This window comes from Alternaria incomplexa (genome assembly GCF_024043165.1).
Source record: "Alternaria incomplexa strain BMP 0042 chromosome Unknown scaffold_3, whole genome shotgun sequence".
Lineage (NCBI taxonomy): Eukaryota > Fungi > Ascomycota > Dothideomycetes > Pleosporales > Pleosporaceae > Alternaria > Alternaria incomplexa.
The window spans coordinates 1,908,703-1,926,260 of NW_026249852.1; the positions used below are offsets into that span (position 1 = coordinate 1,908,703).

General features: G+C 54.4%; 2 protein-coding genes across 2 annotated transcripts; both read left to right on the forward strand.

The window, feature by feature from the left end:
- Positions 1 to 870: 870 nt before the first annotated feature.
- Positions 871 to 6,077, forward strand: J4E90_003016 (uncharacterized protein; the record flags this gene model as incomplete). Its single annotated transcript, XM_051432589.1, has 7 exons — positions 871 to 1,149; positions 1,217 to 3,905; positions 4,013 to 4,277; positions 4,511 to 4,540; positions 4,595 to 4,632; positions 4,694 to 5,611; positions 5,665 to 6,077. 7 exons carry the CDS (start codon positions 871 to 873, stop codon positions 6,075 to 6,077), a joined length of 4,632 nt encoding a protein of 1,543 aa, XP_051294011.1.
- Positions 6,078 to 9,362: 3,285 nt separating this feature from the next.
- J4E90_003017 (uncharacterized protein) lies at positions 9,363 to 17,033 on the forward strand (the record flags this gene model as incomplete). The annotated part of the gene is made up of 9 exons (XM_051432590.1): positions 9,363 to 9,368; positions 9,610 to 9,862; positions 9,910 to 10,302; positions 10,354 to 11,304; positions 12,056 to 12,209; positions 12,262 to 12,453; positions 12,610 to 12,691; positions 12,740 to 13,054; positions 13,101 to 17,033. The coding sequence occupies 9 exons, from the start codon at positions 9,363 to 9,365 to the stop codon at positions 17,031 to 17,033; spliced, it is 6,279 nt and encodes a 2,092-aa protein (XP_051294012.1).
- Positions 17,034 to 17,558: the final 525 nt, after the last annotated feature.

The following is a 17,558-nucleotide window of genomic DNA, read 5'->3' on the forward strand; positions in this document are numbered from 1 at the left end:
CTGGACATGTCAGCGGTGCTGTCTGCACGCTTCTTCATTCGATGCTGCTACTAGCTGCTAGATCATAGGACTGCGATATGTTGTAGTCGACTGTTGGTTTTGAGACTTTGAGATGGTGGTAACTGGGATACAGGTTCGTGTGTAGTGAGCGCGGTGCGTGGAGACTTCAATTCGTACTATGGCGGATGTCCTATTCGCTGGCCATAGTTCTTCAATATTTCCATCTCTTGAATTCAAGGCCCGCTTGGGTTGTTGGTGATATAGTGGTTGCGAAGCAGAGGCCATTGGGTATCTATGTAGGCAGCACGCGTCCCGCCACCTTTCTTTTTCACAACTTACACCGCCAGTACTACAACTGTTGCCTGTGACCGACGATGAACATCAAAGATCGATGCGATAATGGATTGACGTTGCGCGCAATTCGAGATGGTCGCGCACGTGATTTGGTGTCCTGATCTTGGGAGGCAGCTGCGAACCTGTTCGCCGGGATGGTGATCGGACAAAGACCGGCCCATCGGTTCGCGATGTTTTCGGCAGTGTCGCATGCGCCCATGGTCCACGAGGCAGCCACACAGCCTCTATGCTGTACTCCGGTGTAGGCTCGACTACGCTGCGCTCAGTCGAATCATCGGTATCGTGGCATAGTCTATTACCACATACTGGGGGTTAGTCGGTTGCGTAGCCCGCGGCGTTATCGGCAGTAGGGCTAGTAAGCAGCAATGATTATATCATACCGACGGCCCGAGCTCTCATGTCAAAAGTGCCCTCGCGTCGCAACCGCCTAGACACCTTCTCGCCGCCTTCGACGCCCTGATCTGCCTAAACTCTGCGACAATCAGAGTTCCGGCAATCACAAGCACCATCCGATCGATGCAGGGCCAACAACAGACGCCCTTCCTCCCCAGCATACCGCTTGCGCACGGCTATCTGACGGCCTCGAAGCACCACCGCCAGCCATTATGCGGTAATAGCGAGGGCTGGGGCCCAATCAGCCCGATACGATACGACTTCACTCCGTGCTTCTTGGATGTATGGATAGCGGTCGTCGCGGCGTTTGGAATCGTGGGCGGAGTAGGCGCGTTGTGGTATCTCTACAGGAAATGCCCACCGCAGCCCGTGAAGCGCAATTGGCACTTTTACGCGAAGCTGGTATGTTCGAGACTATGGGTTCATCTAGGTATTAGATTGAGTAGTAGCTAACAATTTGCGCCACCAGACGTCACTCAGCGCCCTCATCGCCACCACAGCAGTCCAGGCAGCCCTCCAGATCGAATACTACAAAGACGTATGGGCCGGTGACTTCCGCTTCTGGACATCTATAATCACCGTCGTCTCTCTCGGCTTCGTATTCCACATCCAGTATATCGAACACTGGCGGTCGCGAAATGCCAACGGCGTGGTCCTCTTCTACTGGCTCTTCCTGCTCATCGCATACGCCGTCAAGCTCCGCTCCCTCGTCTCCCAGCAGGTACATCGCGAACATGTGGCATACTTCGCAGTCTTCTGCGCTAGTGTTGGATTGGCTGGGCTCTCATTCGTCCTGGAATGGCTGGTCCCGAAGCGTATGAGCGACTACGACATGCTTGGAGACGACGATGAATGTCCATACGAATACGCAGACGTCTTCTCTGTCTTGACATTTGGCTGGATGACACCGATGATGAAGCAAGGATACAAGACTTTCCTCACCCAGGACAGCCTGTGGAACCTCCGAAAGCGCGACACCACCCGGCACACCTCACAGACATTTGAGGATGCGTGGAAATATGAGATGGAGAAGAAGCGCCCTTCGTTGTGGCTGGCAATGTTCCGCTCATTCGGCGGTCCCTACTTCCGCGGCGCTGCCATCAAGACCATAAGCGACGTTCTGAACTTCGCCCAGCCCCAGTTGCTGAGGCTTCTGATCACTTTCGTCGATTCGTACCGTGCCAACTACCCCGGAAAGCCCCAGCCTCTCATTCGCGGTGCGGCCATCGCGCTTGCCATGTTTGCCGTATCCGTTTCCCAGACCGCCTGCCTCCACCAATACTTCCAGCGGTCTTTCGAAACCGGCATGCGCATCAAGTCTTCGCTCACGGCTGCCATCTACTCCAAGTCCACCCGTCTATCCAACGAGGGTCGCGCGTCCAAGTCAACCGGTGATATCGTCAACTACATGGCCGTGGACACACAGCGTCTCCAGGATCTTGCGCAATACGGACAACAACTGTGGTCAGCTCCCTTTCAAATCATCCTGTGCATGCTATCGTTGTATCAATTGCTTGGTGTCAGTTGTTTCGCAGGTGTTGCCGCCATGTTCGTCATGATTCCTATCAACGGTGTGATTGCACGGTGGATGAAGACTCTGCAGAAGGAGCAGATGAAGAACAAGGATTCGCGTACCAAACTAATTTCTGAGATTCTCAACAACATGAAGTCGATCAAGCTCTACGCTTGGACGACTGCCTTTGCCAACCGCCTGAACACCATCCGAAACGACCAGGAACTCAAGACCTTGCGCAAGATTGGTGCTACCCAGGCGTTCTCCACATTCACTTGGTCTACAACTCCGTTCTTGGTGTCGTGCTCAACCTTTGGTGTCTTCGTCTGGACGCAGAACCGTGCTCTGACAACTGACATTGTCTTCCCTGCTCTTACGCTCTTCAACCTCCTCACTTTCCCACTTGCCATCCTCCCTATGGTTATCACCGCCATCGTTGAGGCTAGTGTAGCTGTTGGCCGTATTACTGGCTACCTGACTGCCGATGAGTTGCAGGAGGATGCCGTTATCCGCGAAGACGCTGTGACTGAGAATGGCGACGAGTCGGTGCGCATCCGCGATGCTAGCTTCACTTGGGACAAGAACGCTGAGCGTCGTGCTCTCCATGACATCAACTTCACCGCGCACAAGGGAGACCTCGCGTGTATTGTCGGTCGCGTCGGTGCAGGCAAATCATCGCTTCTTCAAGCAGTTCTCGGTGATCTGTGGAAGATACATGGAGAGGTCGTTCTACGCGGAAAGACTGCGTATGTTCCACAGTCAGCTTGGGTCATGAACGCTTCCGTTCGCGAGAACATCGTATTTGGTCATCGTTGGGATCCCCAGTTCTACGAGAAGACTGTCAATGCCTGTGCACTACGAGACGACTTTGGCTCCCTTCCCGATGGCGACCAGACCGAGGTCGGTGAACGAGGTATCTCACTCTCAGGTGGTCAAAAGGCTCGTCTTACTCTTGCTCGTGCGGTTTATGCGCGTGCAGACATCTATCTTCTCGATGACTGTTTATCCGCTGTTGACCAGCACGTTGGACGCCATCTCATCGACAACGTACTCGGACCCAAGGGTTTACTTGCGGGCAAGACCAGGATTCTGGCAACCAACTCCATCCCCGTTCTGATGGAAGCCGACATGATCCTGCTACTGCGCGAAGGCAAGATTCTAGAGAGAGGCAGCTACGGACAACTAATGGCCATGAAGGGTGAAATCGCTCAGCTCATCAAGACATCTCAGAACGAAGACCAGGGAGAAGATGACAGCACTCGCACATCCGACAGCATCATGAGCGATGAAGATTCTACAGTCTACGGTGGTAGTCCCACCGGCGAAGACGACGAGGAAGATCAAGCCGAAGCTGAGGCCGCCCAGGAGGGTGGCGCCACTCTCGCCCCCTTGAGGGTCGGAGGCGGTACGGGCCGCAAGTCGAGCTTCCAGACCCTTCGTCGAGCCAGCACTGCCAGTTTCAAGGGACCTCGCGGCAAGATGAACGATGAAGAGGGCGGTGGGCTCAAGAGCAAGCAGACCAAGGAGTTCTCTGAGCAAGGCAAAGTCAAGTGGTCCGTTTACGGCGAATATGCAAAGACAAGCAATCTTGCAGCGGTCGCCATCTATCTGATGCTCCTTTTGGGTGCTCAAACATCATCAATCGGTAAGTCGCACAGCCTTGAATGCTTCTACGTGGTCCTTGGCCTTCGAGTAGCACGCTATTGGCTCGTCACTTTTTCGTCTTTTGAGGTTGACGCTAACATCATGCAGGCGCAAGCGTGTGGCTAAAGCATTGGTCAGAGATCAACCAGCATTACGGCGGGAACCCTCATGTGGGGAAATACATCGGCATCTACTTCGCGTTTGGCGTGGGATCTGCTGCCCTGGTCGTGGTGCAGACGTTGATCCTCTGGATTTTCTGCTCCATCGAAGCTAGCAGGAAGCTACACGAGCGGATGGCGTTTGCCATCTTCCGCTCGCCAATGAGCTTCTTTGAGACTACACCTGCAGGACGCATACTCAATCGATTTTCGAGGTAAGTCATTGCCGCGGTCCGGTCCACGTCTGCCGATACCTTGTTCATGCACTCTCCTCGCCGAACATGTTTGACCTGTTCGCCCACTTCCTCGCCGAACATGGGTGGGTGGGGGAGGCGGAGGGGCGGCGGTGGAGGTTGTCTCAATCAGTCTAACCGTCGCCCACTGCCTCGCCGAGCATGACCCTGGACCCATATGTTTACTTCACCGACACTGGCTAACTTATTGACAGTGACATCTACCGAGTCGACGAAGTCCTAGCGTGAGTTCATCTCTCTGATTCGTCTGCCGGTGGCTTTCTAACATGTGCCTCTAGCCGAACATTCAACATGCTCTTCGTCAATTCCGCCCGAGGTATGCAGCCACCCCACACTCAACCCGTTTTGTGTAACACTTGACTGACTGACCGATGCAGCTGGCTTCACCCTTGTCGTCATTTCGTGGTCGACCCCGGCCTTCGTTGCGCTTATCCTGCCGCTCGGCGCACTCTACCTTTACATCCAACGATATTACCTGCGCACATCACGGGAGCTCAAGCGCCTGGACAGCGTTAGCCGCAGCCCAATCTATGCCCATTTCCAGGAGAGTCTCAGCGGTATGAGCACAATCCGCGCGTACAACCAGCAGAAGCGTTTCGAGATGGAGAATGAGTGGCGTGTCGATGCCAATCTGCGTGCATACTACCCTTCCATCAGCGCCAACCGATGGCTGGCTGTTCGCTTAGAATTCCTTGGCTCAGTCATCATCTTGGCTGCTGCGGGTCTCGCCATCGTGTCCGTCGCTAGCCACAGCGGCTTATCGGCTGGTACGGTGGGTCTGGCCATGTCGTATGCGCTTCAGATCACTCAAAGTCTCAACTGGATCGTTCGCCAGACTGTTGAAGTGGAGACCAACATCGTTTCTGTGGAACGTGTGCTTGAGTATGCCGCGCTACCCAGCGAGGCGCCTGAGATCATCTCCAAGAACAGACCACCAATCAGCTGGCCGTCCCAGGGCGCTGTCACTTTCGACAACTACAGCACCCGATATCGGCCTGGTCTTGACTTGGTGCTGAAGAACGTCAACCTCTCAATCAAGCCAAAGGAGAAGATTGGTGTCGTTGGACGAACAGGCGCTGGCAAGAGTTCACTTACCCTTGCGCTTTTCCGCATCATCGAACCTGCGGAGGGTAATGTAAGCATCGACAATCTCAACACCAGCACTATCGGTCTTCTTGACCTCCGCAGGCGCTTGGCTATCATCCCACAAGATGCAGCGCTATTCGAGGGTACCGTGCGCGACAATCTCGACCCTGGGCACGTTCACGACGACACCGAGCTCTGGAGTGTACTAGGTAAGCTCTCCTCCAACCCCTCACCCTCACTTCCCATCTAATCACCCTCACAGACCACGCTCGCCTTAAAGACCACATCTCCTCCATGCCCGGCAAACTCGACGCCACCATCAACGAAGGCGGCTCCAACCTCTCCTCCGGTCAACGCCAGCTCGTCTCTCTCGCCCGCGCCCTCCTCACTCCCTCCAACATCCTCGTCCTGGACGAAGCCACAGCCGCCGTCGACGTCGAAACAGACGCCATGCTGCAAACCACGCTCCGCACCAGCATGTTCAACAACCGCACAATCATCACTATCGCGCATCGCATCAACACGATTTTGGACTCAGACAGGATTATCGTGCTGGACAAGGGCGAGGTCAAGGAATTTGATAGCCCGGCGGAGCTGGTCAGACGGAAGGGGCTGTTCTATGAGTTGGTTAAGGAGGCGGGGTTGTTGAACGCATTGGATATGAGTCAGTCGTGAGGAGGAAGTGACTGATGGAGATAGAAGAGGTGTGTGGAAACAGTTAACACATCAGCTTCTCTAGAGATTTTCGCAGAATAGATACGTTGGAGTTGTACCGTTTTCATAGCATGGCGAGGCGTTGTGGTGAGCGGAAAACTTTGAGCAGTGATGGAGGTAGAGGGGAAAAGTAGTTTCGCGATTTACTCGCAGGTGGTTGATGAAGTTCAAGTGGAAACGTGTATAGAATTTTAATACTGGGTCTAACATGCATCTGCTTTTGATTTTCTTACCTCTGAGCCAAGATGATAGTCTTGCAGTGCCAAGACACGGTTATCCATATGGTGATTGTCAGTGGACATGAATTCTCTATAGACATCATCAGACAAGTATAGTAATGCGTCACTACAGCCAGGAACACCGAAGTGAACGTGTGACGCGAGAAGTCTAGAATATATCGCGGTCTATATATCGAAACTCTATCCCACCAAGTCCAGTCTCTAGGAGTAGGTGGAAGCAAAATCCGTTGGACGCGGCTACAGTGACCGCACTCTGACCTCGGCGATCAGAAACATATGATCATCACTTGTTGAACCCATACACCGGGGTTTCACTTGCATCATATCTACGTTTCTGCATCAGTCGCCATCCAGTATTAGCAGTCTCAAGCTTGACCTTCGGAAGCAAACGTTTCACCACCCAACCCCAAACCTTACACCCTCATCATCGCTGTGTACCTTGACCTAGCGGTGAACTCGCTGCAGCACCACCACCACTCCACGTTCCAGAAGCCCACGCACCCAGCCCGGCTCCAGTCCCGCTACCCCTGCGCCTTCGATACGAAACTACTTTCCGGCGTTCGTCACGCATTGACAGCCTCTGCACATCCTCCCATCTGACTCCGTAACTCGACGCGAAGAACGGGCTCGAAGCGATGTCCACCCGCCGCCTACGCCCCTGCTTACACGAGGGACAGGAGAGAAAACCCAAGTTGCAAGGTAAGCATGCGTGACACGGCAGCCGTGGACGACTAAACGCGGTTCACTACCTTCCGCTTCTTGCGGGTGGCGCATATATGCCGGAGCCTAACATTGCTAAGGAGAAGGCGGGATTGGTGCATCTAACTGGGTATACGAAGCGGAAACGGAAGCTGGACGTGGGTGGTGCATGCCGCTGGGGTAAGGCTGGTTTAGCCCAGCGGCCCGTTGCCGTATTAGAAGTACGTTGTGCAACGGGGTGACACGTTATCTCCGCCTTGCTAGTGCGAGGGCGGTGTGGCGCTCGGGAGAGAGGGAAGCCTGGGTCTGGGTCCGAGTCTGGTTTGTCTGGTTTGGGGACGTCGATACGATTTGATCTGCTGGAGGTTGGCTTGTTTAGATCTGGCAGGTTTGTTGGCGGTGAGTTAGGTCAGTGGTGGAAAATTGGGGGTAGAACAGCAGGAGGGAAGACGCATCTCGCGGCGATGTGCAGGAATTTGTTCAGCATTGTTCCAGTGCGCGCACGCAGTAGCGAGATGGACGTTTTTGTCTAACTTGTTCTGGGCGTTCTTACAGCCAGATCGATCAGATACTGAGTCAGACTGAACTCAATCTCACGCCAACAGCCTGGTAAGTGGATGAGCGGTGCGGGCCTGAGCGACATCGTAACGGGATCTGTGAAGGATTCCTTTGTACATCGTCTAGAACAGTCTGGCCGTGGCGCTGAAGTGGATGTAGGTTTTTGGGGTCGAAGACCCTTTGGCTGCTTGAGCGGCTATGTATCTTTGGTTCGGGGATGCGGGAAGGTTGTCTCTGACCTCCACTGCCCCTCCGCCTCATGCGATGGCTGGCGGAAATGCGGTAAGCGAGGACGATCCCGAGGATCAACGAAACCCACAGAACGGCGAGGTCTAGCCATCCTTGGTCTTCCGAAAAACGCCATCGTCGAAGTGTGTGCTAGCGTACTTCCTCACGTGGGATGTGTAAAGGTGGAAGGTGGGGTTAAGTCCTGACACGTCCACATCCAATATATAATCGGATGTTGATTTCGGTATCTGATACAGTGACGATGGCAGTGTGCAGGTGTTCGATGCCCAACAGATCTCCCATGGAACCACTCATCGGAGATTCGAGGCCTCCAGATACGATTTGCTGATTTGCATGATGGAATCCCACGGCACGACCCCGTGTCCGTTATGCAGCATGCTTTAGCGCTAGTGTGTATACATCCTTGTGGAGACATTGACCCCTGTTCGCGCCTAACACTCGTCATCTTTCTGGCATCGTGTCGACTGAGAGTGAAGGCAGGTGCGGACGGGGAAGCGGGAGTCATGCACAAGACGTCTCCGCAAGCCCAATTCAGATGCGCAGGCCTGATGAGGCCTCAATCCCTTAACACCTGCGGTAGCCCTCGAGTCGACATCCGCGGGGTGGCCAGATCATGCGATGTCTTCTCTCGTTTGCTGAAATGCCGGGGTGTTGTCGTCGCCAAGTGGATTCTGTGAGGTTACGTGCAGTAGATAGGAGTCGAACAGTGCAGGGCTCAGTTGTCATAGCAGAATAAGGCCTGCTTTATAACCTGAGAGCCCGGTCAATACATTCGGTCCTATTGTCGCTGTCAGTATCACGTTCTTGTATTTGCATTTTATCATTGGAACCGTGGCTCTTTTTGGGTTTGCATCATTGGCACACAATCTTTGGAAGACCGGTCAGGCCTGTGTGCCACCCTCCTCCGATTCCGCACCCAGCCTTTTTCGGCTAGCCACCTTATCCAAGTCTCGTTGCTGCGGGTTAAGGCTCGTGACGAGTCGTACCTCCCATTGCTGTTGGATATAGCAGAGGCTTTTCGTTGGCATCCACCTCGGCATCCAGCTCTGGCTTATCTCGGATCTGCAGCGGAAGAGGGGCATCTTGCGTTCATCCAAAGACTGGGGTTCCTCTAGAACTTGCTCTTTTCAGGTAAGCACTGCCAGCGCAATAGGTTAAGCGAAGTGTGCGCACTCCAAAACTGTACTCGACTAGTCTATGTAGATGATCTTGGTCATTTCGTCAAGCAATACTGCCTCATTCGGTCGCTCCAGGGGCATGGCTCCTGTAGAGTATAAGATGCTAACTGACCGATACGTAGCCTGTTCGTACTTTCGAGCTTTCCTCGGGCGCCATAAGACGGAAAAATACGCCCATACGACACAAAGGCGATCCATCGATCAGTTCGCGGGATTCGCTAGCTGCAGCTCCATAGCTACCGATGGCGATGTTCCGGGCCGTGGACCCATTGGCTCCTCACGCGAAGGACCGGCGACCAATACGGAAGGACGATGGCGGCGCCATGGCGGTAGACCGATTTGGGGAAAACGCGTGGGCGATGGTTCACGCTGGTGATGTGAAGGAGCAGTTGTCGGTGAGTACGGTTTCTTTTTGCGTTCGGGGGCACTGTAGATAAGGTTTCGGGTCCTCCCTCCACATGAGCCGCTGGCGCGACGATTAGCGGCCGCCTTGGCCCAAATAACCGGACCCGGCAGGCGCGTGGCATCATAGACGGCAATAGCGACGAGCACATATGCTGACTTCTCCAGGCAACATCCTCGCACGCTGTCGAAGCCACCATCAAGAAGGACGAACCAGACGAGCCCGTTGCCGTCCCTACACCTATCGGCTGCTGGAAGGTCATCTCGCCTGAGGGCCGAGAGGAACACGTCTTTAGGCCCATCCCCGGCTTTGAACACCTGTGCAACGGCCCAGCAAAGTCGCAGGGAGTAGCCCGTCTGGCAGATCCGCCTAAAGCCATCCCCACACCAGTCTACCAGTCTACCGTGGTCCAGGTACCAGGTAAGATCAAATGCCTGCTCTGTATGCGCCCCCGCTAACAGGCCCAGCTACGTCGGGAGAAGTTCAACCCAAGAGCCGGAAGAGAGCTCGGTCGCGCGCAGGTGAACCACGTCAAGGCGCAGCTCAGCACTTCAGCGAAGATGGAGACGACGAGCAGTACGACGATAGAGATGTCCCTGTGGCAACACAGAAGTCTTACACCTTCTACATTGGCGATGTCAAACCGTTGATGGGCTTCTTCCACCGAAGACTCGATGAGCTCACTATGAAGCCAGTGCGGCCCATCGTCACGGCTTGGGTCAAGCAACTGGAGCCTAAGCGTCTCAGCCTGTATGGGCCCTACCACAAGAAGCTTCCTAGGGAGCAGCCCTCTGAATGCACCCCACCTTGGTGGCCCCACGATGTGCCCTATGAAGAGCCTTCGCATCTGGATAAGGCGGGTAAGCTATCACATCTGCCTGTGAGAGTGAGCGACAGCTAATTCTCCCTAGGCCTTTTGAAACTTGCAGTCGATCTCATGCTTCAGCACCGCAAAATCGACGAGGCCAAGCGTAGAAGTCCATGGGTCGCCAAGCTCAAACACGCCGCGCAGTATGCCGTTGAGACCACGCCACCAGACCAGTTCTCCTCGTCGAAAGGATCCAGATTCAGTGAGCGGATGCAAGGCCGAGCCCTATCCGAGATTCTACCGAACCTCTTCGACATTGCGCAATTATACGAAGATCACATCTTCAACTACAACCTCTTTGAAGGCACAAACAACCAAGATCCCCGTAGAGGGACGCATGTGACTTGGCAGCCATTGACGAGACCGCCACGCCAGCAACCCGTACCTAGGAAGCGCTTCCGACGGGCTAGGGCTACTCCACCCCCGAGGATAGAGCCTGACGCCGATGTATCTGGCAACGAGACCGAGGTCGACAACACCGCGACTGAGTCGCACCTGTCACGGGAGGAGAAAGCTCGGCGACCTCCTAAATCCCAACAGCAAGCGCAAGCCCCCATCCGAGGACCGGCAATGTCGCAATCACAACACATGCATCCATGCAGCTCTACTACGACGCCCAACACCTCTTTTGGTCAGTCGATGCACTCTCTTCATCTAGATGAGGACATGGACCTAGACGTCAAGGTGGCCAACCACACCCCGTTTCATAACCAGACCCGCGGTCAGAGCGACTTGCAATGCAGCCAGCCAATGCAGTACTGTACTAGTCATTCCGGCTACCACCATGTACCGCAGTCACGACAGGTTCCTGGCTCAAACAACGTACTTCCAGTGTCTGCATCAGCATACCACCAGCCATTCACCATGTTCGACACGCCGTACCATCACCAAGACGAGAGTACCGCCTTCAGCAGCAATACCGGATATCCTTACGAGTATGACATGTTTGTCCCGTCGTTCTTCGACGGCCTACCGCACTTGTCCAGCATCAGCTGTGAGTCGGAAGGCTCTCATCATTAATCGCCTGCGACTTAGCGTGCATTATTTCGTCTTGCTTACATGCTCGAATCCGTTTCGGTTCATCTTTATGTTTTTCCTTCTTCGGAACGACTCACGATTGCGACGATCTCATTACCCATTGCTCATCTTCTATCATGTCGCATTTGTCAAGCTCCGTTCCAGCACAGCGACTGGGCACCTCCCATGCTGGATGCCTCGGCACACTCGCTGGAATATGCTTTGGTGCACTTTCTTGATTTTGCATTCTACATGGTCCATGTCTTGCAATATACCCCATACGACGTCACGCCGCCCACGACTGCATTGCAACGACGCTGGTACAAAAGTTCATGGCTGCTTAGTGGAGGACGTAATTGGATAGGGAACGGATTGCCTATGTTTGGGACTGTTCTTGCTGAACGGCGTTGTATAAAATCTGGGGGGTAGCTGGTCTTTAGAAGAAGTGGACGAAGTTGGGTGACCGTCAGTATTGTGGAGGCGAGGCGGTCAAACCCAGGTAGAGGTAAATAAGGGGAGAAAAGACATGTAAGTATCGCACGTCGATAGTTACGCATTTCGGATATGTTAGATATCAATCAAGATATCGAATCTACTAGCTTCTGAAGGCTAAGCGTGAGGTTGTGAGTGAATTGAGCTGTTGATGTTGCAAGCAAGGGTGAAAGTGGAAGCGGCGACTCGGGCACCAGCCACACGTCGTGTGCCAAGGCGCTAGGACCGCGTCACAGGCCCGGGCTCTGAGCTCATCCGTGGCTCTCTTGTTCGCGACACGGATGGGCCTTTGATGCTTTCTCGCAGCGCCCGCCAGTCGCACTCAACCCGACTCGGCCACCAGCGCAACCGAACCGACTACCGATATTCCACCGCACCCGGAGCCTCACTGTTTCATTTGCCATTGACCCTGGCTGATCGCGCACTAACACGCTCGTGATAGAGTCGCGACCATGGCGACACCGCGAGGTGGGAGAGGCGCCAGCGGAGGCGATCGTGGGCGCGGTCCCAAAAGCGGCAACAACTCCAACGCGAATCGCGCACGCGGCAGGAACAATGCGCAGAACGAAGAGCGACCGGCGCAAGGTCTATACAAAGGCGGGCAGGGACGCCAGAAGAACGACTCCGGCAATTCGTAAGTCGACATACTCCCTCTGACGTTGGCACAGGGCGCGGGCGGACCGAGGGCGCCATCACCAGGATGCATACTACACCACCGCCGTCGTTGCGATCTATACTAGACGAGGGCCTCCATGGCCGCTCGCGGCCTATTCTAACTCGATACCTATAGGAACGCTTCCACTTCGAATCCGTTCGGCGGGAATTCTGCGCCATCCTTTGCGCCTCATGAATATCAGAAGCGACTGCAAAACGTAAGGACTACAGATATCACGGTGGTTTGTCAATACTGACAGGCACAGATCAAAGCGGAGCGCCCAAAGATCCGCGAGAAGTTCGTCCGCGATGGTCTCATGAACCCCGAAGGCCAGATGCGCCTGATCGACTCCGTCAAGCTGTACGGTCTTTGCCAGGAAATGTGCCCGGAATACGAGCGCGTGCGTCGCATAGTCGAACTGGACGTCAAGGCCCCCGAATGTACACCCGAGACCCAACACCTACCCTCCCGTAGCCAGCGCATCGCAGATGAGTCGCGCATGGTCAAGGCATACGCGCGGTCAGCGGCAGGCATGGACGTGGAGCTGGTCTCAGAGATTCGGTCGCCAGCCACCTGCTTGGTAAGTTAGCAGTACTCTCTACATGATCGTGATTTAATATCCGCAGAAAACCCTCAAGTACCTGTACGGCCGCCTAGACGAAGACGATTTCCAGTTCCTCCACTCATGGCTTTGGGACCGCACACGCGCCGTTCGAAAGGACCTCCGCACACAACGTATCGAGAACAGGGCCGACATCGCGGTACTACTCACCTCACTCGAGTACAGCGCCCGCTTCTACATGTTGTCGGCTCACCACATGGCGCGGAGTACCAAGGACGATTACTCGCATCAACAAGACGTCGAGCAGCTGAACCAAACCCTCATATCACTCAAGGAGCGGTACGCCGACAATCGACGCGCCAACATCATATCAGAGTGCGAAGCCGAGTTTTGGGCATATCGCCTCATCCTGGCTCCCATCTACGCCAACACCCAGCTCGAGAACGAACTTCACCGTCTACCTAGCGATTTAAGGAACAACCCACGGGTCCAGACCGCTCTCGAGATCTTCCGCCTCCTCAAGTCCATCCTCATTCACAGGAATTACGATAACTGGGTGCAATGCCAGTCGAATTGGAAGCGGTTTTGGGAGTTGATCAAGTCGCCACGGGTATCATATCTTATGGCATGTGCGGCCGCTATATCCTTCAACAGGGTCCGTCACGTTGCACTGGATGTAGTCTGGCGTTGCTACCGAGTCGGTCTCTACAGGCATCAGGTTTCCGTCGAATTCTGGACAACAGACAGGCTGAGAGAAGTACTCGGCATGGACACTGAAGACGAGGCCGTCGAGTTTTGCGAGGCGCACGGTTTTGTCTTCGAATTCAACGAGGCAGGACAGCGCTTCATGGATATCAAACAGAAGCACTACGACAGGAAAGCGAATGTCCTCGCCAAGGCCGACATCAAGCCTCAGTTCTTCTCCGCAACTATCGTCGAGGCCAAGCGATGTGGCCGTCCATTGTCGACTGTCATCGCAGGCATGACTGTGCAGGAAGCCAAGAAGGGCGGGCTGTCTGCTACGCAAGCTCAACAGATGGAAGACCAGACGTCATTGTTCATCCCAGAGACCAGCAGTGTCTTCAAACAGCAACCTTCCAACGCAACACCATCTGTTGGTGGCTTTGGCTTCAACGCGACCGCATCTCCCTTTCAGCCGAATGGCAACTCCACCACAACTTCAAATCCATTCGCGAAAGCCGTCCAGCCTGGCCTTTTCGATCCTTCGAAAAACAGCATTCAGTTTGGGCAACCAGCGGATGCGAGTGCCAATCCATTTTTGCGCAAGGACACCATTTCATTCCAGTCGACACCGACTGCACCATCATCAAACCCTTTCCTAAAGAACAACACTGCGCAACCGGAATCTACGACGCCACAGACCGCCGCAAATCCCTTCTTGAAGTTCAACAATGCTGCGAAGTCCGAGCCAACCACCACACCGACTCCCGCAAATCCCTTCCTGAAGAACAACACTGCGCAGCCTCAGTCTACAACACCACAAGATCCAGCGAACCTCTTCAACCCAATAGTAGAGTTCTCACCTGCTCGGGCGAAAGCTGAAGCTGAATTCCAGAAAGGATTTCATTGGGGCGAAGAGCTTCCTGCTACGACTACACCGACTACCGTGAGTCCTTTCTTGAAGAACAACGCCGCGGCTACGACTACACCCAAGGCAGCTCCTGCTTTCAACTTTACTGGGTCTTCGTTCAATGCTACACCCTCGCAAGAAACCCCACAACAGTCCTTCACCCCATCAGGAACACCGCCTCCGACGGATACTTCTCCACAAGAAGATGAAGCACAGAAGGCAGAGAAGGAAGCAGCTGAGAAGCAACGGAAACTGGACGAAGCACGCCAACGAGTACAGGAAGCCCAACGAGCAAAGCAAGCGAAGGAAGCAGAGCAGAAGCGTGAGGCTGAGGCTGCGGAAGCTGCGGCTGCGCGACAGCGGCAAGAACAGGCTGATCGAGAGCGCAAGGCACGCGAGCAGCAAGAAGAGTTGGCTCGACAGGCGAGATTCCGTCAAGCACAAGAGGAGGAAGCACGGCAAACACGGATACGAGAGAAGGACTCGGCATTGCATGCGCTCACGGCGGATGTTATGTTCCACCCCCAGGAGGGATTGCTGATGCAGTTCGTCGAAAACGCTGCTATGAATTTAGCGAAGGAAGCTGCAATCACTGTAGAGATGGAGAGGAGAGTGGCGATGGTAGATCAGAAGCATAAGAGATATCTAGATGAGTTGAAGCGGGCAGGCTTGGCCAAGATGATGTTGGCGGTGCAAAAGAAGAGGAAATTACAGAAGGCACGAGAGAGGAGGAAGCGACTGAAAGAACAGCGGGCAAAGGCGGAGGCCGGACCAGACGAAGAACCGGCAGACGCGCCTGCACCGGTACAGCCGGCAACATCGAACGGTAAGACGACAGCAGCAGTACCACCAGAGGGGCGATCGGTGTCTCAGCAACCTTCGAATTCCCGGCGCGCCAAACGAACGCAACAGCGACACCAGGCTCAGAGCTCGGAGACGAATGGTGTGAACTCAGCCAAATCAGTGCCGGTCAACAACCCATCTCCTGAGTCTACCTTTGACAAGAGCATAAGCAACGCCAGCACATCAATCACCGCATACTCCCAGGCATATCAGCAAGCCGTTGCGAATGCACCAGTAGACCGGACCGAGACGGATTGGTTCAGGTTGCGCGCTATGGGCATCGATCCGAGCAAGCACCGGAAGCGCAGCTTCGACTTTGGTTCATCAGACGAAGAGAAGCCCAAGCTCATCGAGCCCAAGCGACCCAAGTTGTCACCAGCGTCGCCTGCACCGGAGCAACATGAGCAGTCAGCACCGAGAACTATGCTCGAAGAACAGCGCGCTCGTGCTGATGCCATCAAGGAGTCCTTTAGGCAGTCAACATCCACGACATCACCGTCTCACTCCTTCAACGGCGCAATGTCGTTCAGCGGACGGTCTTCATTCAACGATTCCACGAACGATCTGATTGCAAGGGCGCGACGGACGCTGGCAGATTCAAGAGCTGAAATGCCGCCTCCTTCTTTCACCCCAGGCAAGTCGTTGCATCGATCAGGATCCTTGGACGCGAATGCCAGCCAACTTATTGCACGAGCTAGAGGTCTTGCTTCTCCGGCCGCCACTTCTTCAAATGTCCAACACGACTGGAGTCGCAGCGTACCCAACCTTGGACTCTCTGCATCTCAGAGCCGACAGTCCACATACGGCACATCGACATACGGCAGCACCCTCCGCACTAGCACATCCACCAAGAACCGTCCAGCATACTGGGAACGCACAAGCCGCTTCGTACCACGCCATCTCTACGGCCAAGGCGCGGAAGCCGTACGCGCATACCGAATCGAACAGGGTCTCAGCAAATCACCCGCTAGCACCCGACCCGCCAGCACAGAGCCACTGGATATCTCGTCACCGATACCCACACAGCTTTCCTTCGTCCAGCAGACTTCATCCCAGCCGGCGAGCTACAAGCAAGACCAGTTCACTAGCGATGTTGCATTGATGAACGGCGCACACGTCATCGATGTCGATGCTCAGGATGAGCACGCCATCATGACCGACAACGAAGAGGACGTCCAGTCTTATGGCCACTTTGGCACTACATCGTCTTATCCCGAAGCCCAGTTTACTCCTTCCCAGGCTGTGCCCTACCAGCAACATCAGGAGCAAGAGCAGCAGGAAGAGTACTACGACCGAGACGCAGCCCAAGACGCAGACTCTGAGATGCAGGACGGCGACGACGAAGAACTGCTCGATTACGACGAAGACTCCGATCTCGATGAGGAAGACGAGATTGAAGAAGATGAGGATGCAGAGTCCTTCGACGAAGAAGACGAGGACGAAGACGAAGATGAAGACGATGGTAGTGAGAACGGCAGTGACGAAGGCGGCGGTGCAGCAGACCCCGGTGCAAACGGCAAACCAGGTGCAACGGAAGACGATGCCATCGAACTCTCAGATTAGTCGTCTGATTCTTCCGTACCCGTACCCTGGCCTTCCCTTCACTATTGAACTGCGCGTCACACCATGGACAGGAGGAACGAAGTCAGAGATATTGGAGGAAGGAGTGTATCATATGAAGATTTTGTATGCATAGCGAGGGCGTTTCTTGGGTTTTTATCTGCTTCAAACACGAAAGTACTGCATAGCATGGTGTGGAAATGGATTGGGTTGGATTGGACTGCACTGGGTATGGAGTCATGATACCCAATGGGCGTATGTATGGTATGGGTGGTGGAAAATAAGGAAATGCATAAAGTTGGAAAGCACCGTATGGTGTGAGCAAGAGAGATGTATTAAATGTGTGTTATGATGTGCTTGATTGTGTTTTGCTACGTGGTTTTGGATGTGATGAGTGAATGAGTGATGCGTGTTGGTTGTGGTTGCGGTCGTTGTCCTGGGGCTTGGTGATGTGATGTGATGTTGGTGGTGCAATATGGTAGTGAATTAGTCGACGTCTTTCCCATCCCTTCCATTATTTAATGGGCG